Source organism: Parus major, chromosome 2, assembly GCF_001522545.3.
Source record: "Parus major isolate Abel chromosome 2, Parus_major1.1, whole genome shotgun sequence".
In the NCBI taxonomy this organism is placed as follows: domain Eukaryota; kingdom Metazoa; phylum Chordata; class Aves; order Passeriformes; family Paridae; genus Parus; species Parus major.
Genome location: NC_031769.1, coordinates 45,408,411 through 45,436,251, shown reverse-complemented (window position 1 = coordinate 45,436,251; position 27,841 = coordinate 45,408,411). Strand labels below are relative to the sequence as shown.

General features: G+C 35.7%; 1 protein-coding gene across 7 annotated transcripts; it reads left to right on the top strand.

The window, feature by feature from the left end:
* The first annotated feature begins 20 nt into the window (after positions 1 to 20).
* NT5C3A (5'-nucleotidase, cytosolic IIIA) lies at positions 21 to 27,560 on the top strand. Of its 7 annotated transcripts, XM_015617977.2 has the most exons (12): positions 14,128 to 14,256; positions 14,661 to 14,767; positions 17,298 to 17,348; positions 21,616 to 21,714; positions 22,158 to 22,227; positions 22,916 to 22,962; positions 23,110 to 23,195; positions 23,447 to 23,536; positions 24,784 to 24,946; positions 25,281 to 25,481; positions 26,210 to 26,307; positions 27,398 to 27,553. In XM_015617977.2, exons 4-12 carry the CDS (start codon positions 21,616 to 21,618, stop codon positions 27,426 to 27,428), a joined length of 885 nt encoding a protein of 294 aa, XP_015473463.1. In that variant the 5' UTR covers positions 14,128 to 14,256; positions 14,661 to 14,767; positions 17,298 to 17,348; the 3' UTR covers positions 27,429 to 27,553. The 7 variants fall into 7 exon arrangements, with proteins under 7 accessions (XP_033367846.1, XP_015473460.1, XP_015473462.1 ...); XM_015617976.2 differs by lacking the exons at positions 14,128 to 14,256; positions 17,298 to 17,348 and adding an exon at positions 189 to 281; XM_015617975.2 differs by lacking the exon at positions 17,298 to 17,348.
* Positions 27,561 to 27,841: the final 281 nt, after the last annotated feature.

The window sequence follows — 27,841 nt, the reverse complement described above, 5'->3', positions numbered from 1 at the left end:
GGGCCGGCGGGGCGCGTGCGGCGCCGTCGTTGCCGACCCGGCGGTCGGTCAGGGAGGACCCGGCGGGATCGCGCTCCTTCGCCCACACCGAGGGCGCAGCCGCGTTTCACCGCAGCACTCCCGGCTCCCCGGGAACTACTACCATGGACAGGACCGCCGTGGCCAAGATGGGAGCGGTGGCGAGCGCCAGCGTGTGCGCGCTGGTGGGCGGGGTGGTGCTGGCGCAGTACATCTTCACCATGAAGAAGAAGACGGGTAAGAAGACCAAGATCATCGAGATGGTACGTGGTAAGAGGCCGAAAGGCTCTCGGCCCCCGGACGCACGCCCTTCGCCTTGTCCTTCTTCTCCTGCGGCCGGCGGCTCCCCACGGCCGTCCCCGCGGAGCCAGGCGGATATCCCGAGGGGATATCTGCAGGGACAGAGGGGGGACCTTGAACTCAGTTTGGGATTTCTATAAGGACAGGCGCTGGAGGCAGGAGCAGCTGTTCCACCTCAGCGTGACCCACTAGCACGGAAAAGGTGCGTGTGGAAAGGCTCTGCGCCTGCCTGGCGCAGGTACAGGGCCCTGTCCTGTCTGGCCCGTGGGATACATACGTACCCGTGGGTCTTGGTGGTAATTTACAAGCGTGCTTGCAATTTGTTTAAAAGAAAAATGGACACGCACACACACGTGTTCAACCATCTGTTGAAATTGGGAAGTACAGTCTGTTCAGGGTTACTATAAAAGGAAGATGAAGCTCGCTCTCTTGCTGCCCTTGTTAAACTTGTTGTTTAGGAAATGGTTTAAATATCTGCTTGTAAATAACTGGGTCGTAAAAGATCTTAGTTTGGACAACATGCTGATTATGTGGAAGTCCTTCAAATTTTGTGATTCGGACACTGCCATACCGAAGAACTGAATTGAAATCATCCAGGCACTTGATGTTAGCTAATGTGTGTTTTGTCATCTCCTCTGCTGAATTTTACTGAAAGCTCTGATGAACTTTTATAGTTACACGTGGAAACAGATTTTAGTAAGAGCTAGAATTCTGTATGTAAATTGCGAGCTGCTTAAATACTCACTTGGCCACACATTGCCATGCTTGCCAGTGGAATTCATGCAGAGCAGTTTGAGATAACTGTGGGTCCAAAGAAAAATTCTACTTTAAGTTTTTGCTAATTGTTAAGGCATCACTTATTTTTGAAAAAAATACTGTTTCTAGTCATCAGTCATGTCATCTGACAATTTGGAGAGGGTTGCCTTGCTTTTTAGTTTCCCCAAGCCCACTTCCAACAGGCAGTGGGAGAGCAGAAAGTTTGGATTGCCACTTTAGAGAGGTTTTAGATCTATTTCCGTGAAAATGCTTTGGACACCATAGTAGGATTTTACAAAACTCATTTGAAAACTTACAGTGGCATAAGACTGGTTAACTCTAAATTTTCTTTTATTTCTTTAATTCTAGTATTATAATACCTTTACTTGTGAGTTATGTGGGCAATAAAATAACAGCATCTAAAAGCTTGATCATATGAGCGCTCAAAAGGCAAATGCAATAGTTTCACTAACTCATGTTCATAATATCTGATTTGAGCTGTAGTTTGGAAAGTACCTAATAATTGCTAAAATTTATTTTTATTAACTTTCTGTACAGTATTTAACTGGTGTTTTGGCTGGGAAAACTTGAACTTTGCCAAGATTTTGCCTTTGGTTAGGGAAAAAATCATTATGCTAATGCTAAATTGATATCTGGTAAGTGATTTTTTCAAGTGTTTTTCAAATAGTTCAGATAACATTTTCACAGCTATGGTCTTGGACACAAACCTGTGATCCTAAGTAGACATTTCAAAAATTGCACTTATATGGTTAGAGCTTTTCTCAGCTTTAAATTGCAAGGGAAAAATTAAGCTTGTTGAAAACATGTCCAATTTGTCACGTAGAAAACATTTTATCACTTGGATGCAACACATTCACACTCAGAGAGTGAGCATTTCAGCTGATATTCAGGTTGGCAGCTTCCTCAGCTAGCAAACATCCTTAGTTCTAAATATCCAAGTCTTCTTTCCTAATTTTCAGTAGAGACATATATTCAGGCTGTGCAATTTCTTTGAAATAAGTGAAATAGTTATGTAAACTTCGTACCAAGGAGTTGAGTTTGTCAAGGGCAAAAAAGTGTACATGAGTTTTACTTGAATATGCTGCATTCTGAAGAACTTTATTTTATTCACCGATGTAGATTTGATTCAATGTTTGTCATTTAGAAAACACTGTATCAGTTTTATTTTATGACAAGAGAGACCTTTCTTTGAGCTGTGGAGGAGACTGGGCTGTTTTCTAATCTGTAACTTAGTGTAATTTAGGATGGTGGTAAGGAACAATACTGCCTTATTGAAATGTAGTTTCTTCCAATACCAGGCTGGTCCTCTGTGTTAGATTAAAATGATGGGACCATTCTTGTATTTTCGGCAGATATTTTTGGTTCAAATTTTCTTTGGGAGCTACTACACTTTAGTTTTATATCCAAATTAGACTCAGAATTACCTTGATGTATAACTTTTATCAAAAGCAGTAGGGAGCAGGCCTATTTACACCTGAGTTACATAAATGAAACATTATTTCATTAAAATTAACTATAGCAATTTTTTTTCTTAGTCCAAATAAAGTTAGATTAATATAAAACCCAAGTGTAAGTAAAAAAAATATGTGGTTGTCTTTAAGTGCTAAAAAGACAGAGACTTTTACAAATCAAATAAAACATCTCTATGTTAAGTAGATATTATATATATATATTAAGATATATATAAGTTAATTTCAAGGATTATGATGCCAAGAATGTTTACTGTGAAAAAGAGTGGAAAGGATTCTCAAGCATTGTGGGAAAGGAATTTCTTTCCTTGCTGAATAATGAAATCAAGTAATTCTTAACTATCTAGCTCACATTTCAGTAGATGAATTCCTTAAGCATACCAATTAGCCTGGTACAGAAATTTAAGCTTAATAGAGATACCTTAAAATTGCTTCATCTTATTTGATAAAAAAGGTTTACATTCATAATTAAAATGTTAATATTGTATCTTCAACCACGGTGTGTAGTTTGCAAACAGGGAGTTTCCCTTAGGCACTCATGAATGCAGAATTACTTCAGCTCCACTTCAGAAGTAACACAGGCATTAATAGTAATGGTCACGTGAAGTTTTACTCTGTGTGGTAAGAAGCAACCATCTCTCCAAGCCTTCTGTTATTACTTTGCACAACCATGTTGCCAGTTCTGTGAGACTGTATAAGTGTTTCCACAGTCAGGTGAAAGCAAAAGTTAGACACAAGGTTGCTGCGTTTAATTTAGAGGGATAGTTAAAAATTAATTGGACTACAGAGTAACTTTTTAGAAAATGTTTCCTGGCTATTTTAGAAAGAAATTAAACTAAGAGTAATGTTGAGTCTTCTGGGTTTTTCAAGCCGCAGACAAGATTGCTTTTTAGTTGTGGATTCCTATACAGCAAATAGTTGTACTGTCAATACACTTCAATTTTTGATTACTCGTTGCTGAGCCTTTTATCAGTTCAGCAGAAAACAGGTGTTCACAAACTAGAATGAAAAATATTGCCTAAATATTTCAAAAACATTCACCTGTGAGCAGTAGCCCATATTTATTAAAATATGGAGTTAACATAAGAAAAAAAATTTCTTAGGAGAGTAACAGTACTTTTTGTTATCTGTTTCATAAACAAAGTTGTTAAAATCTTGGGGTTTTTTTTCAGCAGCTTGTTCCTCACTCTTTGATTTTGGATCTTTTTATTGTATTTTTTTATTAGAATAAGAAACATAATAACATAGAGCTTATTGGAACCAGACCAGCAGAATACCTTAAACTGAGACTTCCTCTCTCAGGTTTGTTTTCCAGAAAACTGGACAAATATGTAGTTACATTTGTCTATTTCTCCAATCTGTTCCTGAAGTGAGTGCCTTAATTACATGAAAAAGACACTTTGTATCACAGTTCAACAACAACAAATTAAAATCAACTTCAAAGCAGTTTCTGCATTTACAGGAAACATTTCAACTACTCAACTGTCTCTGGACAGTGCACTTTTTGTTGTGTTAAAGAAGGAAAGAAATGCATGGATTTTTGCAGTATTGGAGTTTACCTGGAGGGAAATGAGGAAATTAATAAGAAGCAATGTAACTGCTATTTATCTACTTACCTAAGAAATAAAGGAACCTATTCTGTGAGTATGACTGTTAGAGATGTTGCAGGGGGTGTGTATTATTATTATTATTATCTTTTACTTGGAAGTCTCTGGTGAGAATGTGTTCTTGTTTTATTTGGCATAAGAGCATATGTGCCATAGATGAAGATACAACTGGCAGCAATCACACACCACTTCTTTATTCTTGTCTTGTTGCTGGTAACTAGTTGTTATAGTAACTGTGGCATTACTCTGGCAGGTTGACCTCCCAGTAGAGTGAAAAGCAGAGCAGTTTGTAATGTGTAACATCCATATTCAGGAATCCAAGTGGTTGGTATTTGCAACTCCTTCGTATGTAGTTATGCCTATACAGAGCTGAAGAAAGGTTTGAGTCTGAGTAAACTGGAATCACTAAAAGGGGAATGGAAGATGGATTCCCGCTAATGATGCTTTTGCAGGACATTGTCACTGGATAGGCTCGAGAGCCATGAAGTGATATGATCCATTTGGGAATAATACTGTTCAAAAAGAATGGTGCTGTGATATATGAACCTAAGTAGTGAAAAGTGAAAGAACTGCTGAGACCTAATACCACTGCTACCTATTGACATGTGACTCAGAGTCCTTATATTACTAGAGTACTAGAATAATTTTTAAATTATTGATAACATTTTATAATAAATTTAAATTTGATATGAGTATTGGAGATGCTATGTAAATATTTCTATAAACCTTGAGCTTTGTTTAGACTGTATTCCTCAGAAGAAAAATCAATTGATGGTGGTAGACACCATTTATTAAAACAAGTTTGTTTTGTCCACATGCTGTTTACAGAGATAGTCATAATATATGCCACCTAGATAGTGCATGATTTCAGACTGCCTAGTATAAGCCACTGTGCATGATATAAGTCATCTAACATATGGCTTGTAAACTAAGTTATCACAGGGCAGGAAAAACCCTAAAGACAATGCATGTTGATGTAACTTGGATACTAGTAGCAGTTTTCATTCTTACTGTAAAATAATTCAGCTGAAATTTAAGAAATTTGTATCCCAGGAGAAGAAAAATTGACTGGAATTCCATTGTTTTCTCATCTCACTGTCAAAATTATGTATATACTAATATTTTACTTCATTTAGTATAGTAAGCTAATCCTACAATGCAGCTGTTTCAGAAGTAAGTTTTAATTTTCTGAAATTGCTGCTGCCTATGTTGGGTTTGTTTGGTTTATTTTGAATTCAGTAAGTCTTAAAACCTACATTCTTACAAGGGATGGTATGGGAAGATTAATTAAATCTATAATTCTTCACTAGTTTCTTTAGAACTCATTTATGGAAGTTATAATAGTTACCAAAAATGTACTGATGATCTATACCTGAAAACTGAGTTCTAAGTAGCCCGTGTAGACATGTCAGGATACAATATAGATTGTAGGTATAGGCTCAGAAGAGCTTGGTTGCTGCTTTCTTTTATCTTTTGTATAGTCTTTCTCCAAGTCAGAAAAGCAATCTTTCAATTCCTCATTCTGCTCTGTAATATATTTACCTTTTAATAAATGCTTGGTATGTGTTTATTTTTAAGTGATTTTTCTCCTGTTTGTGATAATTTATTTTTACCATCATCTGTTCAATTAAATTCTTTTTACAGCTAAAAATCAGTAGCAAATGCTGCAAGTCTTAAACGCGTTACCTTTAACTGTCAAACAATATAACCAGTAATAAGAGATTTTTTAGTTTTCAGTCTGAATATGCATATCATTGCAAATCTATTCATATTATGAATTGAAGTTGCATAGCATTCCAGTCATACTATTCAGTCTTGAGGTAACAAGAACTACCAGCTTTTATAAAGAGTATCTAAACTGATCAATATAAGCATTGAAGAGACCCAGGGTATGGATCCATGCATTCATAAGAAGGAGAATACTAGCAGTGAATTCAATAGCAATATACCTGTAAATGTAAAAACATCACAATTTGTATAAGTCTGGACTGCAAACTTGCAAAATGCCTGAACTTTTGAAGTACTTTCTTTAAAAAAAAAAAAAAAAAATCACAGAAGAAGCCCTACCACAGCTGCCTTTAACCTTTTATTTTCACTTGCATGAATTACATCATCCATGCAAAATGCATATTCTTTTCCTGTGCTGGCTAGTTCCAATTGGCAGTAATAGCCTTCAAGCCGTCAGGAGCCTCCCTCCACGTGTGTATACACAAGTGTATTTTGTGCAAGTAAACCACAGTGTACTACTTACCTCCTACGAAGGATTATGATTGGAGAGAGCTTAAGGAAAAAACACTCGAAGTGCTGCCACCTGTTAGTTTTGTCGCTGTTTTGGTGCGTTTGTCAGTGAATTGTCACTCTGCGGCAGACGGCTCGGAGCAGCAGGTGGCGCTGGCGGGAGCCGTGGCTGCGGCGCTGGCGCTGCTCTGGAAGGGCCCTGTCCCGTCAGGGAACCGTGGCCCACAGCGATGGCTTTTCTCGGCCACTGCCGCACTGCGCTCTGACACGTTCGGCTGAACTGCTCCTGCTGCCCCGGCCCACAGCAGCAGCCGCGTCTCTGCTGCCTGCCAGCTGCTCGCCGCTGAAATCAGCCTGCGCCACCTCACAGCTATTCTTCCTGGCTTCCTTTCCTAACCACCGTGCAGGCATAGAAGGCCAGATAAGACCGGGCAAGAGAATCGGTTACATTGTCGTGGAGAGTGCGTAAAATAAAAGTTAGGGTGTGAAGTCTAACAGGCTTTCTTGCAGTCATGGCACTGTGCAGCAGCTGATCTGCAGCGACTGCTTCCTCCTGGGGCACAGTCTTCATACAGCTCTTATCTTGACCAGTTGCTGGATGTCAGTCTCTTTCTCCCATCCAAAAGTCATCAATCACCAGGGGTCAGCAGCTGTAAAACATCAGAGAACTTAGGATTGCAGTAGGCAAAATTTTAGTTCAATGTCTAGCATGCAGCAGCTTGACAGGCAGAGTGCCATTCAATTGGAATCTGTGGCTGTTTTGTTTTTCAACTCTTTCTTAGGTTATTTGTGTAGAACTTCTGATGGTTCAAGAAAAAAAAAAAAATCAGTGTCCATTAAAATTCCACAACATTTTTTAAATTTGGCTAATCATCAAGAGTGCTTTATATGAATGTCAAAAAAAAGAAGACATTTTTCAGTACATGTTTAAGGTTGCAGGACACAGGTCAAAGAAGACACCATGTTTAAATACTAAAAGTAACTATATTGTTTTCATTCACTAGTACCACAAAAGAGAATTGCAGTTACTTACCTCAGAAAAAAATTACAAAAGTAATTTTAAATAACATTTCTCTAAATTACAGCAATAATGCCTATTGCTAGAAGGAAATGTGGCTTCTACTTTAATATATCTCAATCTTTTAAAAAATATTTTTTTTATTTTATTTTTAAAGGGCTGGGGCAAAGCCCAGACTTGGAAAGTGTCTGAATACAGACTTTCAGGCTTCCTGAGCTGGTTTTGCCACCAAGAAAATTCCTGTTCAAATGTGCTTGTTCTTACTTGTTTCCTACTCATTAACTGTTGTTTCCTTCCTGCACTCTTATATAAAGATTTGTTTGTCTGCTCTACAAATTGGATCACTGAAATCATCCAAGTTTGTGGTTTGTTTTTGTTTTTTTTTACCTGGGAGTTGTTTTGCTCCACCTTAATCTGAGAGAATGAATACCACTGAAATGTTCCATTAATTGTGTTCCTTTATAGCTTTCCCTCTTTGTCAGAAACTTACTAGTTATCAGACCAAAAATGTGATTTTTTCACTCATCAGCTATTATTGCAACACTTAATATTATCAGCTGCATCTGCCTTTGCAGTGAGTATCACTGATGGGTAAGCCTCGGTTTGGTCTGCATGTTCCCATGGAAAAATTGTCCGTGAAACTGAAGGGTAGGAATTAGCACAAAGCAGTATCAGTATCAGTTCTTTATCAGTAGTAGAGTGCAAAGAATCGTAGTGGAAATATTTTTTACCTGTTGGTTTTGAACACTTCCAGATGCCAAGTACACAGAGATACAAGAAATAAGGATCCATCTTTCAATGGATCCAGCAATGAGAAACACCTATAAAACAATGAGACATGGAGTTGAAACAATCCTTCATGCCTTAAGTCATGATGCTTCAGCCTGTTATCTTTAAAAGGAGTGTTTGGTAGCTGTATTACATCTTTAGATTTAATGGAATATTTTTTTAAGGACTTTTAAAAAGGGTTTGTAATCAAAAAGCACCTAACAATTAAAAACTTCATTAGTCTCAATATGTAATTTAAATGAAATATTATATTAGCACTACATTCTTACATGTAGTGTCTGGTAATGTATTGTAGATTAAACTTTGTCCTGCTGACTTTGCTTTCAAACTGAGTCCCACAACTCCACTATTCAAGGGTCAGAGTTTATTTGATCTAGATACAGCATTCTTAGACTTAGTGAAAAAAAAATCTAAGCAGATTTTTTTTTTTTCTTAGAAGCAGATAAGAGAAGAAGAGAATCAGCAGCAACTGCTTCAGTCCAAGCCTTGGCCTTAATGCAAATTCCATTCTAGATAGTGTTACATGGGAAGCTTCTAGGGAAACAAGTATTTGTTTGAGTTCTTTCAATGCATGTCCATGTAGATATATACAGGATATTTAATTATAGAAGGTATACATGCAAATGAACAGTTTTGGGGGAAAATAGTATAGCTCATAAAAATTACCTTATTATACCAGGTGAGCTTTTGCATACCTGATAACTAATTAAGAATTAAAGATTTGTAAATGTACCTGTAGTAGTTTAGATTGCCAAACTACCACAGTACCACAGTATATTTACATCCTGCCAGTTCTTAGAATTCTACACTGTTTGCCTAGGTATTTTGAAGAAAGATTATTTGTACCAGCAGCATCACCTGTAAGAATTCTTTAAGAAAGCATTAGATTCTGTATAATGTGAGAGGGAAATGGATCTTCCAGACACGCAGACTCCAACACATTCCATAGCAGTATTAAAGGAAAACGCGAGTACCACGCAAATCAAAAACTTCTTATTTGTCAAAAATGAATTTTCTGTATCTGTGTTCTCAGAAGAAGAACCAGCAAGAAAAATGAAGGATGGAGTTAAAACTAAGATAAACATTATCGTGAAAAGAAAATTATTCTCCCTGTCATTACATGTTACAAAAATGGAGTGTTGACTTGCCTTCCATGAAGTCTTAGGTCATACTGGTACAATGGTCTGTAACAGAGGCCCAAAGAAAGCATAGGAAAGGGGTGATTTGTCATGAATGTTTTTGCTCCAATGATTTCTCTCCTCTAGCAGCTTGTATTTCAGAGACAGTGTGTGTAATTTTGGATGACCTTTTTTTCGTGTTATGACCCAGTAGCATTTCAAGGCTGTGTAAATCCTCAGTATCAATAAAAAGGAGTTCTACATTTTACTAGTTTACCTAATTGTATGACTTGTAGCTGACTGTTTTGAGCCTGCCTGCTCTAAATTTTAGTTGTTGACCTCTACCTTTTATACTGGAAGAGGCTGTGACCAATCTTTCCCTATTAACCCTTTCTAAACAACTCTGTAATTTCCAGGTTAAGGAATTCTAGTAATATTTAACTGTTCATTGTATGAATCTTTTCTCATGGCTCATTCTTACTGCCCTTCTCAGGGCCTTTTCCAGTTCTAGTCTATTCCCTGTAAGGTAGAGAAGCCAGAACTGGTTTTGGTATTTAAGCTCCAAGTTCATAATGGATTTATAAAGATTTTATCCAGGAAGCCCTGGTAAGAATAGGCATCAGTGAAATGTATGTATGAAGGCCAAGACAAAAGCCTCCATTTCCTTCTGCCGAGCAATGAAATGGTGTCACAACCTTGAGTTCTTCTTTTGATCCAGTGCTTTAGAAGATATGTTTAAAATTTAAGTGTAATGTGATAAATAGTATTGATCCGAACTTGCTTACATTTAGAATATTTTTATATTCTTTCTTTTTTTTTTTTAACAAGGGCAGGAGAGAAACCATAAAGATAAAAAAAAAAAAAAAACAGTTTAAATTTAAAAAGTTGTTGAATATGTCTTGTGATACCATTCAGGTTAAGAGCCTCACCCCTCTTACCATGTGTCATCCTATCTAGATTTACCACAGTTTGTTGAATTCAGTCTTTAAGTTCTTAGCTTAGTTCTTAGCACTTTTTCATAACAGGTGCTGTTCAAGCTCGCTCTTTTTAGAATTGTTTACACTCCTCACAAGTGATCTCTATGACAGACACACACATTCATATACAAATCATAGTTCTGTATTGCAACATACCAACTGTAAATATGGCTAGCATGGGTTTTTACACCAAACCTCTACTGCAAAGATAAGTGGTATCCAAAATTCCTGCAAGGCAACCTTCTAAACCTTTATTTACCCCAGCTTCATCAAACTGACCATTGACCTTACTTTCCTTGTAATTGTCACGGATATAAAAAGCTATTCCTGGAAGGATTATGCTGCTCATTAACTCAGTTCACTAGGGCATGAATAATAATCATATTTGAGTACAGTTGGGTTGTATTGGTTCCTTTCTTCTGCTTGGTCTTGGTACTTGAGTAGCAAGGTTCAGGTACCTTTCCCTGTCTCATGAGGTTATATCAAGTAGGCTGTTTTGGAAAATGCATACTAAGTAAACTTATTACAAAAGCAAAATTAAAAAACAAATACAGTTCTTTAATGTTTAAAATTGATCCCTACAATAAAGCAAGGTATTTTCAAGTAAAGTTGAGCAACGTACTAAATATGTGAGGATGTATTCAAAAGTTGTTCAGTTGTGGTTGGATCACTAAACAAGAATAAAAGATAGCTCATGAAAGGACACTACCTAATGTTTACACTGCGGACAAGATTCAATCACCTCTAAATTTTGTAGGAAATATTTTAAAAAGCTGTGACCTCTTTCCTGATCTTTAAAAGTTTATGTCAGTTTAGTTGAAGTATTCAATTTATTAGTTAAAGAAAAAGCTCAGCTTACTTGCTTAGGCAATATACCTGTGCTAATTCTTTCCACAAATGGATGCAACTTAGGTCACAGGTGTGGAAGGACTGGTAGAACCAGCTTTTCTTTGCTTTAGACTAAAACTTGTAGTACTTCATATTCAAGAGCATCCTCTACAAACCAAGTTCACCCAACACACGAGTATGTAAAGTTGAACCATTTCCCAGTCTTACATAAATTATAAATCATCTAGTGTTTTAAGTGTTGTTCATTTTTTCCTCTCTTTTTCTGCGTAGAATATTCTGTAGTCAAGATATGGCCCTCAGCCAAAGAGAAAATGTTAAAATTTAATCTATCTGTTGAAATAACTTCATTAGTTATTACATTATATTTACTATTATATTTCTATTTATTACCATTAATAATAATTTTATATATGTTATATTTTAAATTTTAATATACTTATTTATATAGTAATTAATATTTTTAAATTATTAGTAATTGTTGATATTTTTGTTACATTTGTTATCATTATATTATTGTATATATTAGTTATTATATATAAGTTCACGATTCTTAAAATATAGTTAAATGACCTTCCATATTTTGAGAGTAGAAATGTCATGCTGGAGTTTATTTCTCTCTCTTTAAAAAAATCAATGTTCATTTTAACTCCTCGTTTACCAGACATTAAACACTGTAAACAAAATGCTCGACAGACTCAGATCAGCAGTAATAGAATGTGGATAGTAAAAGCTATTGTAATTAAAGTGTTGTACACAAAGATTTCTTGGAGTTGCAAAGATAGTCTTGTTTTGTAGATGAGAAGTTTCACATACGGCATTTTCATTAAAGTGAAAGTACACTGTTGATAAAGATAGAGTAGATCTTTTTCTAAGAATTAGGTGTTGGCTGTATTAATGTTTACAGAAATTCTGCTCACAACATTTTCTAGGGCTTTCACTAAAGCTGTAGTAGTTCATTTAGAATGCTTTCCAATTAGTCTGGTGTACCAAAAATAGTCTGTAAGAGTTGGACTTAATTTCTGTAACTCTTTTTTTTTAATCTTAAAAAATAAATAAATAAAATGTTTTTTAAACTACCTTGTTTTTGTTTCCCCAGCTTTCTGAAAGGGAAACTAACTTTCTTTATATTCTTGACAACATTGGAGTTAATTTTCTCACTAAATCACAGCTGAGAAGTACCAGAATAGCAACAGGCCAGCTTGCTGACCCACCAAAACCCAGCCTCATCTATGAGGTTCACAAGACCCATTTATATAGCAGTATAATTGCCACCTTTGAAATACATAAAAGCTCAAAGGCAGGTTCTTTGCAAACTGAATGTATCGAGTGATGTCTTACCTGAACTACATGATTCATCTGGCAAGCATATTTTACTTAATTGTTCATAAGATTTTTTTTTTAACATTGGAAATCTAGTAGGGACACAAGCTGCAGCTTTTTGTTGTGCAAATAATTCATATTTATTCAAGATGCTTCACTATACAAATGTTTCCCGAACATTATTATAAAAATATAAATTAAAAACATGCTGCCTATATTAAAGTACTATGAAGAGTAAAATTCTCTAAATGTTACCTATTATAACAGTGTACAAATGTGATAAGTAGTTTATTGGTAGCTATGAATCCTGGCAGTACCAATGCCAGGTAAGTTCAATTTACTGTATACAGTCCTTGCAGGGATTATGTTATATTTTGAACATATTTTTCAAACTCTTTTGCTGCATCAGGATACAGCAGACTTTAACATGTATATTTAAGGAGATCCTGTTCAGTTCTAAGAGGATAAGTATTGATTAAAGTTGCATGTTTTGTCTTAGCTGAAGTATTCACTTCAGTTGTTTTGTTGGCTCAAAACAAACAGAACACATCTGAAACACCTCTTTGTTTCAGAGAACATCTCTGAAAACAAAATGAAAGTGCACATGTAGGTCAGATACACTGAGGAATCCTGATAGACTACATAGTAGCCTACAGTTGGAATGTAGACACAAAAGATACGGATCTATTTTACCATTCAGAAAGTCTGTTGGCTTTTTTTCTTAATGTAGAAAGCACAGCCTCTTTTGAAGGAAATTTTCATAACTAATGAATTTCTATTAGAGCCCTGCTATTGGCAGTATTTTGTAGCATTACAGGCTTTCTACATGCTACACTTGTATCCTGCCCTTGCTTCAGCTCTGACGATTGCAGTGGTCACATTGGTGGCATGTATGGATTGGCCTGATGGTGGTGGTTAGTCCAGGCATCCTGAAACAGGGATCATAAACCTGAGGTTGAACATGACTTATGGAGTAGTATAGAGAAGCTTGCACTGCTACTGTAACAATAGTCAGCTTTGCGTGACACTTACAAGCATTTACACAAGTACAAAATGTAAAATATGATTAGACAATAGTTCCTTCATTCCCTCATTCTAAAAAAATATTTATTTTTAATCCATCTTCTATGTCACCTAGTTACGGTCTCTGATCAGGCAGCATGCCTAATGACAAACTTCTAAAACTATGTGGAATTGCCTTGTCTCTCAAAAATCCTGACAAACAAGGCTCCTTGATTTCCTGTTTCAGTATCACACAGATAATTGCAGCCAAAACAAAGATTAATTAATTCATTTGTTCCTTCTACATGAATAAATGTGTGCTACCTAGTAAACATTAGTGAAATCATGTCAATGAAGCTCTAAGAAATTTGTGGCACTATATGACAGGAAACCCTAAAATACTTGGAAAGATTCTGTAAAAGAGCTAAAAAGTAACAAAGTAGTAAACTTCTGCTTTGAAAAACAAGTGGCTTCCTTTGTTCAAGCAGCCCAAATTTGCCCGTTGCATCCATGAAAGCTGTCATTCAGTGAAGGTCAAAGGTTTTGTTGTTGGTGAACCAGCTGATGATCTGTAAGCCCGTCGGGCTGTACTGCTGAGCATAACAAACTGCTGTGCATTGCTGACGTGCGTCACAGGACCCTGGGGTTTTGCACGGGGATTAGTCAGGCTGTATTTGGTAACGCCCTCAACTGCACCCTGTGCTGCTATATTAGTGTGTCTCAAGCAAGAGGAATTTTCTTTTGCTTCTGCAGCTGCTCCTGCAAAACCCTCTGGTAAGTGTGCACAGCTCCTGTCAGCAGTATTGACTCTGTCTTCTTGCCTGTGTTTTTAAGCCAAGGTTATGAGCTGAGGGCTTACTTACAGTTGTTAATTGTGACTGAAAAAACCTAAAAAACTACTTTTAAATAAAAAATTTGATAGCATAGAATGAGCAACAGCATCAAAGGAATAAGTATATTTAGTGGTTTTCATTGAATAAGTTAATTCAGCATAAATGTTCCTCTACTCTTTAATATGTAACAGACTATTCTGAAGTGTTGGTATTTTCACAGTGATGTCATTATGTACCATGCATGTTGGCTTTTATTTTATACAGCAGGAATAGAAAGATCACATAATATAGCTTCAATTTAAGAAGACCAATTCTTAAAAGGATTTGGTTGGTTTTTGTTGGCAGCCTGCATGCAAGCCCTGCATCTCTGGACTCTGCTTACCACCTATGCTGTTGCAGTAGGACAAAATCAAGGACAGAAGAATCAGGAGTGCCCTAAGCTCAACGCACAGGTACTCTCCTTTAAAAACACAAGAGGAAACACTATTGTCATGTTTTCTGTGAAAGCACTCTCTTCAGATTTTTATAAGTTTTTTTTTTTCCAAATTAAGTATCAGGACCCAGCACATTAAGTATAAAAAGATGTAAATAAATAAATAAAATAAACCAGGAAAAATTATTTTTAGTGTGCATCCTATTCCATGTCTTAAAATAGCTTGGGCAGTGAACCCATTTTCAGTTATTTCATATAACCTGTGCTGGGTATCTAGTTTATAGCATATTATCAAGCAGTTGTGAAGATACTTAGTGTTCTGTTGCTTCATTCTCTTAATAGCTATGTTAGCTAAGTATTCCCAAGGCTATTTCTTGGAAGAACTACTAAAATAGTAATTTGGTAATTACTAGTTACTAAGGATTTCTTACTATATTTGACCTTGCATCATCTGAATATAAAATGTATTATGGTTTTGGGAATTATAAATTAGTGAGTCTCTGTCCTAAGATCAGATTATACTAGCAGAGTGCCCAATAACTAGTGAATTTCTCCTGACAACCTGCACATAATGGAGTGACTGGTATGATTACACTCATGTCCAGTACCTTTTGATGTGTCTGTCTAAAATATTAGCCTACTAACAGCTGGGGCAGCTAAGAGAAACAAACCTCTGTTGCACTCATGGGCCAGAATTCAAATTGTCTGAATTATGGGTAGTCTTGCTTTATACATATATGAGCATAAACATATGGAGGAAAAGATCTTCATAGTGTCATTCTGTGGATTTTGTTATGGCTCCCCCGATTCTTGCAACTCAAGTAGCAGAAGTTACATGGAGAAACTTGCATGCTTTTCAAAAGCTTTTTGTTCTAGAGCAAGTAATGTTCTGTAATATTAGGGAAAAAAAATTGAAAATAATATGTAAATTAAGGAATGTGCCCTGTTTCTTTATTTTTTCACCAGACTGTTACTTTCTTCTACCAAGAACACAAAAAACAGTTTTCTGTAGCTTCTAGGTATCAAATTTCACAGCTATCACTGCTGCCATGCCCTGCCTTTTTTGGTATGTGTCCATAAGTGAATATATGTGATAGCTAGTCTAAGACCTTGAAATTGGGCATCTGCAATTCCCAAAATAAGTGTCATTTAGTCTTGGTTTAAACTTTCTTACCTGAAAGCTATCACCATAGATTAGAATAAAATTTACAAATAATTTACCCCTATCCAATTTATCACTTTGATTTCCATTTGCCTTGCTCAAAAATAACATGGATAGTTCTCTCTCCCTTTCAGCCCACCCTTGTGTATTCTCTGTCAAAAGATAATAGGTTTTAAACCTAGTCTAGTCTAAGTCAGGTTTACCAACAAAGTAGGAAAACAGAAATTGTGTTATATTTGTAATTCACATACTGTCAATAGCATTACAGCTAGATCATATTTATTGCCCTATCTCTTTTATGACATTATGGTAATCTGAAATTTTGTGGAATATTTTTAATACATTTACAAGTGTGAGAACAGTTCTTACTGTGATTCAGAATTACTGACATCTAACAAAGTAAACTGTCAATCATTGAGATTTATAGAGAAGTTCTCTTAAAATTTTGTCCACCCATAATCTAGGGTGTTTTCTTAGCAATGATTTGGGTTTTGGGAGGCTTCCATACTAGATGAGTCTATGTAAAATAAGAAAACTTGGTATTTGCCAAGTAGTGTAGGCTTACAGGGTATCAGTATAAAAATACTCTGCACCAGTTTTTTATGTCCTTCGTCAAAGCATTACTTAGCAGACTTATGATGACAACCTCCTACAGTTTGAGTTATTATTACTAATATTTCAGGCTCTGTGTCTAGAGTTGATTGTGAAAGGAGCCATATCTCTATGTAGTTAAGATAGCAAGTAATTCATCAACTCTTCCATCCCTACTTAAAATTACTGACAGTGAAAATAAAAGGTCACTCAGTTGTCCTTTATATGGAGCTTTTTATTTGACATTTTTTAATTTTTGTTTTAATCATTGGGACTTGTTTTACGGGGTAGGGGGAGGAAAGCAACTGCTCTACCTCTAACATTCAGTAGATTGAAAAATTCAGTATAATCCTAGCTCCAGAACATGACATTACTCCTTGTAGACACAATCATATAATAAGTTATTAATTTCCTGGGATACCTAACTGGAAATGCCTAAAATGGCAGCTGTAAATTCACTTAGATCACTGAAATGAATGACAGGTCTTATCACCAGCTCCTGTTTTATAATCAAATTGCCACAGCATGCACTTAGATACGCGCTACATTGCCTCACATACTAAGAAGACAACTTATGTATTTAGCAGTACCTGGATACATAAAAGCAGTTCTATTTGTATTTCTGTTATCCAGTTGTATATAAGGAACTTTATTTCAAAACTAGAATCCAAATGTCTTTATGGCAAATAATTCTCCTTATTTAACCCAGCAATGCAGATGCATGTCTCATGTACTAAATAGATTTGTAATTTTCAGAACTATCCTTGTTGTAAATGACCCATTCTGTGGTTTGTAGGACTGGGGGATTTCCAAACCTGCGTGAATCCATTACTGTTGGTTCCTCAAGGTATGACCATAACATTCTTAGCTACAAAATCATTTCCTACATCCTTATTCCGGTTACCTGCTATCACAAACAAACAGATAATTCTTTTCCTTTTCATAAATCCAACTAAGCTCAACCTTTAAAATAATCTTTTTCAGTTTTGATCTTCCTTCTCTCAAAGGCTCCTTAAAAATGTCAGAGACTAGAAACTAAAATGTATTTGTGGCCATTGTATATGCCAACCACAAATTACCTTTGGGAGTTGTCATACATATGTTTCAAGACACACCAGCCTCTGAGCTATTCAGTAGCATACAGATGCTCTTTGTAAGAAAGCAAAAACTCTTCTCACACTTTTATAATGACAGAATAAATAGTAATAAATCACTAAGTGATTTAACATGATGTACTTTCAGATATCACAATGAAATATGAATTCCTTTTCCTGTGCTTATGTAGTTTTAGTTCTGTATGTAGAAGCTCCTGGTTCTGAAAGGGTTTCTTGACTTGGTTAAGTGCTAAGTGCTATGGAGATTTTTGGTTGGCTGCTTCTCTATCTGTGTTCATCCCAGCCAACTGGTGCATGAGAATTTTGGGAGGTTTTTGTGCACACTGAACTGACTGCTAGAATTTTCTTCAAGAGTAAATAGAAACACAAATTTTATCAAATTACTGAACGTTTCATCATTTGCTCTTTCATCTGTCTTACCAGTTCTTTCCAACTAGAATCTGCTTTTCTCTTTCAACTGTGAAGAATGGCAAATATGCAACAATGAAACGGCTAAACTGGGCAGAAGTGTAAAACATTGAAGGAGACAGTTTGCCAGAAAACTGGTGGCTGCAGTTTCAGTTTCATTTACACATTCCTTAGACTGTTTAATTTACTTAAACTATAATAATGATGAAGACTAAATAAAAGTTAAATACTTAATGCTCAGTTGCAAATATTAATACAAGGAGCTAGTGATGGGAAAAGTGGCTATTTTGTCTAACCATATTTGTCCGAGGCTTTATCAGATGTCACATCCATAATGTAGACTTGTTTTTTTCCATTTAAAGTGCCTGTGAGACTGAAAATGTCTGGGTTATACTTGCTGCAGAAGAGTTTCCCCCACCCCTAAATTAAAATACTCTTCAACCAATTTGCAAAATGCAAAGTGTGTTAGAAAATATTTATTTTATAAACTGATCTTGAGTAGGAGTTTACAACATCAAAGCAGGAAGCTTTCGTCATACTTAAAATCTTAAGCAATGCTTTGTTTAACATGATCTACTAAAGTGTTTACCAAGACTTTTCCTCAGGTTGTTGCAGAAACTTACGAAAGGGCTCAGTTTGAAATCAAACAGTACCAAATAATCCAATTTTCCTCATCCAGTCCCTTCCTCTGATCTCTCCATCTACCCCAACATCTGTTTAAATTAGTTAGGAAATCTTTTGCTTAGTATCTAAGTAAACCAAATAATGTTTGAACTACTTCATAGAAAAGCATGCAATTAGATTTCACTGTTTAATTTTTGCACTCCAAATCTAAAAATACATATACAATTTGCTGAAAGTTAAAGGAATTAAATTAGTCAATTTACAGTAAAAAAAATTACCAAACCAGTCAAAGTGCTTTGGTAAATGTCCAAAGTCAAAGTGCTTTGTGTTTCATTATAAAGAATATTGTATATGCAGAAAAAAGTGGAAAGCCTACTTTTGTTTACCAGTACCATGTAACATTCAAAAGAAATAACTTAAAGCACCTTTACAAAGTTACAGATTATTAATATTTTGCTTTGTGAAGCTAGATGTGTTGCTAATTGTAAATAAATGCTTTGTAAGGGTATATCTCAAAAGACTAGCGAATTGTTTAATGGGTATCTTTCAGGAATTCTATTTCTTGTCAACACTCATTGGCTTTCTCAATGACTCCCAGCCTGGGAAGTAGCTGAGAGGTGGAAGTCAGTCCTAATGTACTTTTTGTGACTTTGCTGTGCTAAAAGAAATAGTAGCAAGGCACTGTAGTAACACAAGGAACTCAGGGATATTGGCTTAGGAGATACCACTTTTACAGAAAATGTCTGCCAAAGGATTGGAAAGGAAAAGCTTTTTCTTCTAAACAAGGTGAAATTAATACTGTTTGTTTCTTTTTGAGATTTATAAAGTAAAGAAGTAGTGAATACCCTGTTCTGGACAGAATTTTTGACAAGATACTGTGGTATAGGTGAAACTTTTTGAATGGGTAGAAAAACTTGGAAATTTATCAGAGACTCATGATCAGGGTTTTAGAAAGATTCCTGCTTTCAACAGTGTCTTTGAGTATATCAGCCAGAAAGTAGCAGTAAGCACAGTGGGGATTAGAATTATTTGTTATACTGAAAGGTAAGAGCACTGACATGGAAGAAAAGATATAATCCAGAAAGATTAAAAGTAAAATTTAGCACTTTGCACTAATACCTGTTTCTTTCTAGGCGTCATTTTGAAGAATAATTGGTCATTACCAACTGAACTTGAATCGTTCTCACCATACTACTGCTAACACAGGGCATGTATTTTAATTTATGTGCAAAGATGCTACCTGAAGACAAGGGCCAAAGTGGCCCTTCAACTGAGGCCTTGTCAGACCAGAGCAGAAAGGTTTTTCCCATGGTCATGGATGCTGTGTTGGAAAAACAGTATGGTTCAAGTGGGTGGGCCAAGACAACATCAAGAATTATCTGAGATTTAGAAAACTGTGTTCTGCAAAAGAAGATTGAAGAACACTGGGGTTTTACGTTCAGGCAGAAGGGAAAAATTTATCCAGTGATCATCTGAGAAAAAGAACACTCTTCTCCAAGTTGAATAACTTAAAATTACAGTAGGGATGATTAGACATAAAGCATACTTTTCTAAACATAAAGGTAGTTGAGGAAAGTGAGGAATATGTGAATGGGGGTTTTGAAGAATGAGTTAGATGAGCCTCTGCTCATCTGATAAGGATGTAGCTGCAATGTTTTGCTCCCAGCTGAGAACAGAGTGGACTAGAGCTGATATTTCAAGGTATGTCCAGATCCCTCTTCTGTCTGGCACACAAGTGTCTTTTCCCTTACAAAAACATATGTTCACAATACTTAAAAATGCCACCTTTTTCTTATGTGCTAACCACATTGCAATTTGACTGCAAGTTGGCTGTTAGTAATAAAGAAAACCTTTACTAGCATCAAGAGCTGGAAGAAAGAGCTCTGCATGGCTTACTGACAATTGGTGATACGGGAACTCTGGGTCCTGAAATGTCCTGAAATAGAAGCTCCTCCCCCCCCCCTTTTTTTTTTTAAATTAGCTCATTGCAGCAAAGATTATATGCTAGCTATATGAAAAGGAAGGTTGAAGGATCAGAATATTAAAAATGTAATTCCTAACACTTTATCATCTCTGAAGTTTTATAAACGAAAATAAAGCTTACTACTTATAAATGCCCAATTAGATTGCAAATGTCCTATGCCTTTTTTTAGAATGGGTCTATACATGATTATTTAGGAAATAAATACATACTACATTGGGAAATTCCTGTAAATAAGTACTTAGTTTACTGTTCTGCAAGTAGGAAGATAAACTCTTAGAGTAAACAAAGGCTTGGGGAATTGTTTGAAGAATGGGTTTTTGTGGGTTTGGGTTATTGGGTTTTTTTCTTGTTTTACACCAAATTCAGCATTTATGATAACATTCAAGAAATATACTTAATCCAAAAGGAATATATAGTGTAATATCATGTTTATTGCAAAAGTGTGCAATGAAATAGGTAATGGTAGCAATTGATGAACTGGCTAGGGAGGAGGGATTACTGCACAGCTTTGTTGTATTGAAGTACACAGCTGACACTGAATCAGCACTCTCAAGGAAACAATGGATGTCATCTTTATCTCTGCTGATACTTTAAGAGCATATTAATTGCAAAGAGAGTTAGTTTTAAGATTTACCATCTCCTAGTGACATAGCTGAATCACAAGATGATCCCATATGTCCTGTTCCTTCATATCTCCCTTTTCTCCTATAAATACAATGATCTTTTCTGAGTGTCAACTTACTGAATAAGGTGATATTAGGAAAGGAAATGAAAACAGATTTTGTAAGCAAACAGGACAGTATTCAGTCATTGATTAATACATCCAGAGTATTTTTTGTTTCTTATTTGTGTCTTTCTGTCCTGACCATGTCTTGATGTCCCATAAAACTGCTTGTAGATGCAGAGCTTCCAATCTGATGGATAGCAGCTATTCCCTAGTAAGTTTTCCTCTCCAATTATATCTTTATTCTTACTCTTCATAGATGCCAGAATTTCAGAAGAAGACTGTCCATATTAAGGACCCAGCAAGAGTAGAGGAGATTATTTGTGGCCTCATCAAAGGTGGAGCTGCCAAACTTCAGGTAAAGGTGTAACCAGTTTGGAATAAAAGCAACTGTGGGATTGTTACACTATGCCAAAAAAATTAATAATATCTATATATATGTAATAGAATTCAACCTTGAAGAAATCTCCAAAATTTAGACATGTTAACTCTTTTAATAGCCCTTATTGATTCAAATGTAATTCAGCCAGACACTAGTTAAGTAAATGACATAAGCATAGAAGCTTAGTAATTTCAGGAAATATTATCACCAAGGGAATGAGAAAAAAAGTTTGGTTAGAAAGAATGTTACTCTTTTGGGATATGCTGGCTTCCATGACAATGGCTCAATAGAATAGGGAGGCTTCTGTGACACACATGCTACTCAGCTGCCACTGTTATTGATCATTCAGAATTTCTAGCCATTCTTTATTTTGTTCCTCCATGTTGTAAGACAGTTTTGCTTTTTCTTTCCTTAAATAGATTATTACAGATTTTGATATGACATTAAGTAGATTTTCCTACAATGGAAAAAGATGTCCAACTTGTCATAGTGAGTACTTTTTTTTTTTTTAAATACAGATTGATTTGTTTGGTCCTTTTAGTTTTTCCTATATTTTATATATTTTAATTTTCTATTCAATTTATTTCATAATGAGATTTTATATTTACTTGTTACCTAATCTGTACATTTTACTGACAAGTATTCTAGTGACTGTGTTTTTATGTGTGTATATATATATTAATCAAAACTTGTGTGATTTAAATCAGATAAATTGCCATTCACAATTAAAGCATTAAGTTTTGAACTCTGAGATGTTAGTGGCTAAATATGGTATGGTTGACTTTTGTTTTTCAAGAGCCCATAGTCCTGACACCTGCAAGAACCAGATAGTGAAGTCCTTAGAATTCTTGGCAATTTTATCCTTATGCTATAGTCTTTTGGAACAAACAAGGAGAAGTAGGAACTCTAAAACATACAGGATGCCTCAGGATTTGGAAACAATTAAATCTCAAGAAACAGATTCAAAAGCTTGTAAGTGACCTTGTAATTCAGAGATGAAGGGAAGGGCATCTTTACACTTATGAAGATAGATGTGCTTTTTGCTGGTAAGAAAATTTCTGAGGAAGCATATTGGTGTGTCACCAGATATTGTCATCTGTGCCATTTACAGTGTTGTAGAGCAAAGTAAAAGAAATGTACCATCTTGTTTAACTCTTGTTTTTCACCCTTTTCCCAGACATCATTGATAACTCCAAGATCATCACAGATGAATGTCGGAAAAAGGTAAACAAAAAACCTACAAGCATTTAGTTTGTTGTACAAACATCTGTCATTATTCCCTGACAAGAATGTTATTTTGATTGCTTACACCAAATACCAATGTATTTTATGAAATACTTTAAACATCTGATGGGTTTTTTTCCCCTTCAGTTATTGCAGCTGAAAGAAACTTACTATGCCATTGAAATTGATCCAGCTCTCACCATTGAAGAGAAATACCCATATATGGTAGAATGGTAAGCGACACCTCCTATTTTCAGATTGTACTGAGATTAGATTTAGTAAGTTTTTAAAAGAAAATTAATGACAGTACTTAGCTCTTAGCACACTAACTGAATTAATCTTTTAAAGTTTTGTAGAACTGGTTTTATTTTGCTCTTAACCTGAATAAGCAAGAATTAACCATACAGGATTCTTTTCAGCACAGAATTTAATGAAAGGTGAACCTTAGTAAGCAACATTCAACCCGTTTTTGTTTATGTTCTAGGTACCATAAATCTCATGCACTACTCATTGAACAAGGCTTACAGAAAGACAAGTTTGCAGAAATTGTAAGGGAATCCGATGTTATGCTGAAGTAAGTTCCTTTTGATTTGAATTATATCAATTTGTTTCAGAGCATTTTCTGTAGATTCTTCCTGAGTGTTGGGGGAGGAGAAAAAAAGAAAAGGGAAATTTAAAAAAAACACACATGTTCCTGAGAATATGACACCTTAACCTTGAACCACATTGAGTTCTTCATGCTCCCACTTAATTGGTGTGCTGTATCTAAATGCAGACAGTGATGTCACGATATAAAGCAGATACCTGGAACTTTCTTTAGTCCCTACAAGCTTAATTTCTGTAGACTTTCATCCTCTTTAAATTGCACTGGTGTTCCTTTTTGTTTTAAGAGCAATGTAAAGTTTAACTTAATCCCTTTGAGAAACACTTGAGGAACACATTTCATATATTGTATTAAATATTGTTCTTCCTCTATGGATGAAGGCAAGTTTAAAAGACAGAAAAATCGTTGTTCAAATTGTACATTCTCTTTGAAATCCCTCTAAAAATGTCTGTAAATTTTGGAATACTGAAACAGAGTGTTAGAACTTAAATTGTAGAAGTATTTGTTTGTAACACTGAGTGAATCCTTGTTTCTTGTACAACAGACAAGCACCCAATCTCTGCCTAAGTTCATGTTGATAGAATCTTCATCCACAAGCTAAAATTATTTCAAGAACTTTCACAATACTTTTTTTAAAATGTAAAATTCTACCAATCTATGTCTGTATGGAGAAAGCATGTAGAGATAATACTGTTTGTTCCTGGAATACCATACATAGGGTACTGAATACTAAAAAACTGTCGGGAGAGAACAACAATAAATGTTGTCAAGATTTAAAAACAAAATTTGTTCTATAGTAATGACCCTATAGAAAGTCACATATTTAAGCAACAAAGATTGAAAGGAGATGTATAGCCTGATAGTAGCTAGAGTGAGTTCTGCTAGCTGCTTGCTTGTTCTGGACTACTTAGGGAGGGGCAAGTGTTTTTAAATCTTTAAAACATGATTAGATGTTTTGGAGGGAAAAATTATGTAGACCAAGACTAAACAGCTTGATGCAGCAGTTTCTTGCAAACATGTGTTTGTGTTTATAAGAAACACATTGTGTTAGGTTGGTGATTCTTCCTGACCTGAAAAGGTGAAGTAAAAGTAATTAGTAAAGTGCTCAGGAAATATTAATTATTTTCCAAAGATAATGTGATTGTCTCATAAAAACTCAGACTTTTCTTAGCTTTCTTTATTTGATATTTGATTTGTATTTGCATTCTGTGTTGCAGAGAAGGGTATGAGAACTTCTTTGATAAACTCAGTGAACATAATATTCCTGTGTTCATATTTTCTGCTGGGATTGGCGACATTCTTGAGGAAGTAATCCACCAGGCTGGGGTCTACCATTCTAATGTCAAAGTGGTTTCCAATTTCATGGATTTTGATGAAAATGTACGTATGGGATAACACATTCTTATCAAACATGTTTGATAAATACCACACTGTTTGTGGTATTTAGTAGCTATTTATGCACACTACAAAACAGATATATATATAGAGAGAGACATAGATATATACACACCTCCAAGCAGGGACAATCAATGTCTGCCTGCTCTTGACTGTGCTGTCACACAGCCTTGCCATTACTCTAAACTAACTGATCTTGTTCATCATCACAGATGATGTAATTCAATCTTGGCTCAACAGTAACATCACCTCTTTCATTCTAGGTTCTGTCCTGCCTGAATGGAACCAGAAATAACTTCAGTGTTGCTTTTTTCAATAGGGAATATTAAAAGGATTTAAAGGAGAATTGATTCACGTTTACAACAAACATGATGGTGCCTTGAAGAACACAGAGTATTTCAAACAGCTGAAAGACAACAGCAATATCATACTGCTGGGTGATTCTCAAGGAGACTTAAGTATGGCAGATGGAGTAGCAAATGTTGAGCACATTCTTAAGATTGGCTATCTCAATGATAAAGTAAGTAGCCTTATATAACCTTGTAAGCTTTGAATGAAACACTCAGAAATAGAAACAAGTTTGTTATAATATACCATATTCAGATATCAAACCAAGTGTTTAGCCTATATTTGGGTTGAAATTTCAGACATTTTTCATGGATTTTTCAGAGCCACAAATATATATATTGCCTTGGTTTATATACAAAACTACTTCCAAACAGGTGTTTCCTAGAGAAGTAGAATTCAGAGGTTATAAAAATTAATTCTCTTTAATTCCTGTGGCTCCTCCTCCTCCTTTCAGTAGTGAATTGATAATTGAGAAAAATTATAATCTCCCAATTAACAAATCCAGGCAGTCTCTCCTCTCTTCTTTTTACTTTGTGGTGTTTTTAAGTGACAGTCAACTGATTATTTGCTAAGTTATAATGAACATCCATTTGCATTGAGGAGAAAGAAAACTTCAGTTTTATATTTCTCCCTGCTCTTCCAGAAATAGTTCTTCTTTCAGTATCTTTATGTGTGAGATTCTGGAATAAACATGAGGTTTTATATCCTGGAATGCACTTTAGGTCAGGCCACTCCTACTCTGTCCTCCTGTGGAATTCACTTGTAGGAGTGATACATTATTTGCATGGCTTATTCCTAGAATTTGGTGGAAAGACTGGGCAATATTTTAATGACAAAAATGCCTTAAATAATTAATTCTATAACTAAGGGGGTCTTTCTCTTCATCCCTTTTGCAATTAGGTAGATGAGCTTTTGGAAAAATACATGGACTCTTATGATATTGTCTTGGTGAAAGATGAATCCCTGGAAGTTGCCAACTCCATTCTACAGAAAATCCTGTAAATCGCAGTCTCAAGTCACTCCATTCCTTTCAGGAGGCAACTGGACTGAAGAGCACACATGTGCTATCTTAGTTGTGTTTATTACTCATTTATGGAACTGTTTGATTTAATTTAAAACTTTTATCTTCATTTTGGTATTATGGAATATATATGGTATCAATTGTCAACTACAAGCTCCTTTTACTGCTGTTACACTGTTCTTTATTGTCTCATACTCCTGTTATAACGAGATCTAAATTGGATTTATAGATGTGATAAACTGCTGCTGATGGGATACTGTGGTTCACTGTACTTTTTAATCAGGCATTTCAGAGGAGCATTTTAGAAAACGTGGCTATTTTGTAAAATTGAAGGTGTAAATGCTCTGTAAAGAGAGTGTGCATTTGTTGCCTTTTCAAAGACATTTCAGTCTCAGCTGTATTTTGAAGGATCTTACTCATATGCTACATAATTTCACACAAGTTTTTCATACATATATTTTTCTTCAGTAAAAATGCTTTTATTCACCCAATTCAGGCAAAGTGTTTCTTCTTCATATTTTTGCATCATTGCAAAACATTCTCTATTCTTTACTGTTCCTTTATCCTCTGTGAAAGGTGAAGGATATTTTAACATAGTGTGTCTGAGATAAAATTTCTCATCTTTATAACAACAGATAGTTTTACAAGCTGATAGTCCTCAGCCTGCCTGCAATGAGCAGGGGCGTCCTCAACTAGGCCAGGCTGCTCAGAGCCCTGTTCAACCTGACCTTGGATGTTTCCAGGGATGGGGCATCTACCACCTCTCTGGGCACTCTGTGCCAGTTTCACAACCCTCACCACAAAAAAACTCTCCAGAAAGTATTTCCCCTGTACTGAGCACATTATAGCACCTCTCAGCACCATGTACAGAGTGATACAGCTTAATACAGCCACAATTTCGGAGGGTTGCTCGGATATGTTGCAGGATAAGTTAAAGATGATGTTGTGGCCCTGCTCCTGTGAGGTCTTGGCTGTACTAAATCTATTCATTAATAAAAGAGAGCAAATCATACAACTCCCCTAATGTGCAATATAATCATTGTTCCCTTTTGCTTTCTTTTATACAGAGCAGAAACTGTGCCATCTTCCGTTCCCTGAGGAATTGTAATGAAAATGCGGGAGAGCTTAGATCCACATTCTCTTCCACCAGAACTAAAACACATCTCAAGAAATGACCTCTTTCTTTACAGCCTCTTGTCTGTTATTAAAATCCTGACTTGGTATCACAGACACTTTTTTTTTCTGAATTAGCAGCTTTACATGTGTTACTACCCCTGCTAGAACTTTTCCAAGAAGGGAAGAGAGAAGATAGTTTCAATATCCCACCTCCACATCCTCTGCAGTAAAATGAAACTAAATCATCCCTGTGTTTTGAATGCAGGGCAGAGGCTCAATGCACAGTCTGAGGTAGTGTGAGCATCCTTTCACAAATCACACAGCACATGCTGTGCCATCAGGGAACTGCTGAGCATAGGGACCTTTTAGAAATTCCTTTAGATACTGCATCTGAA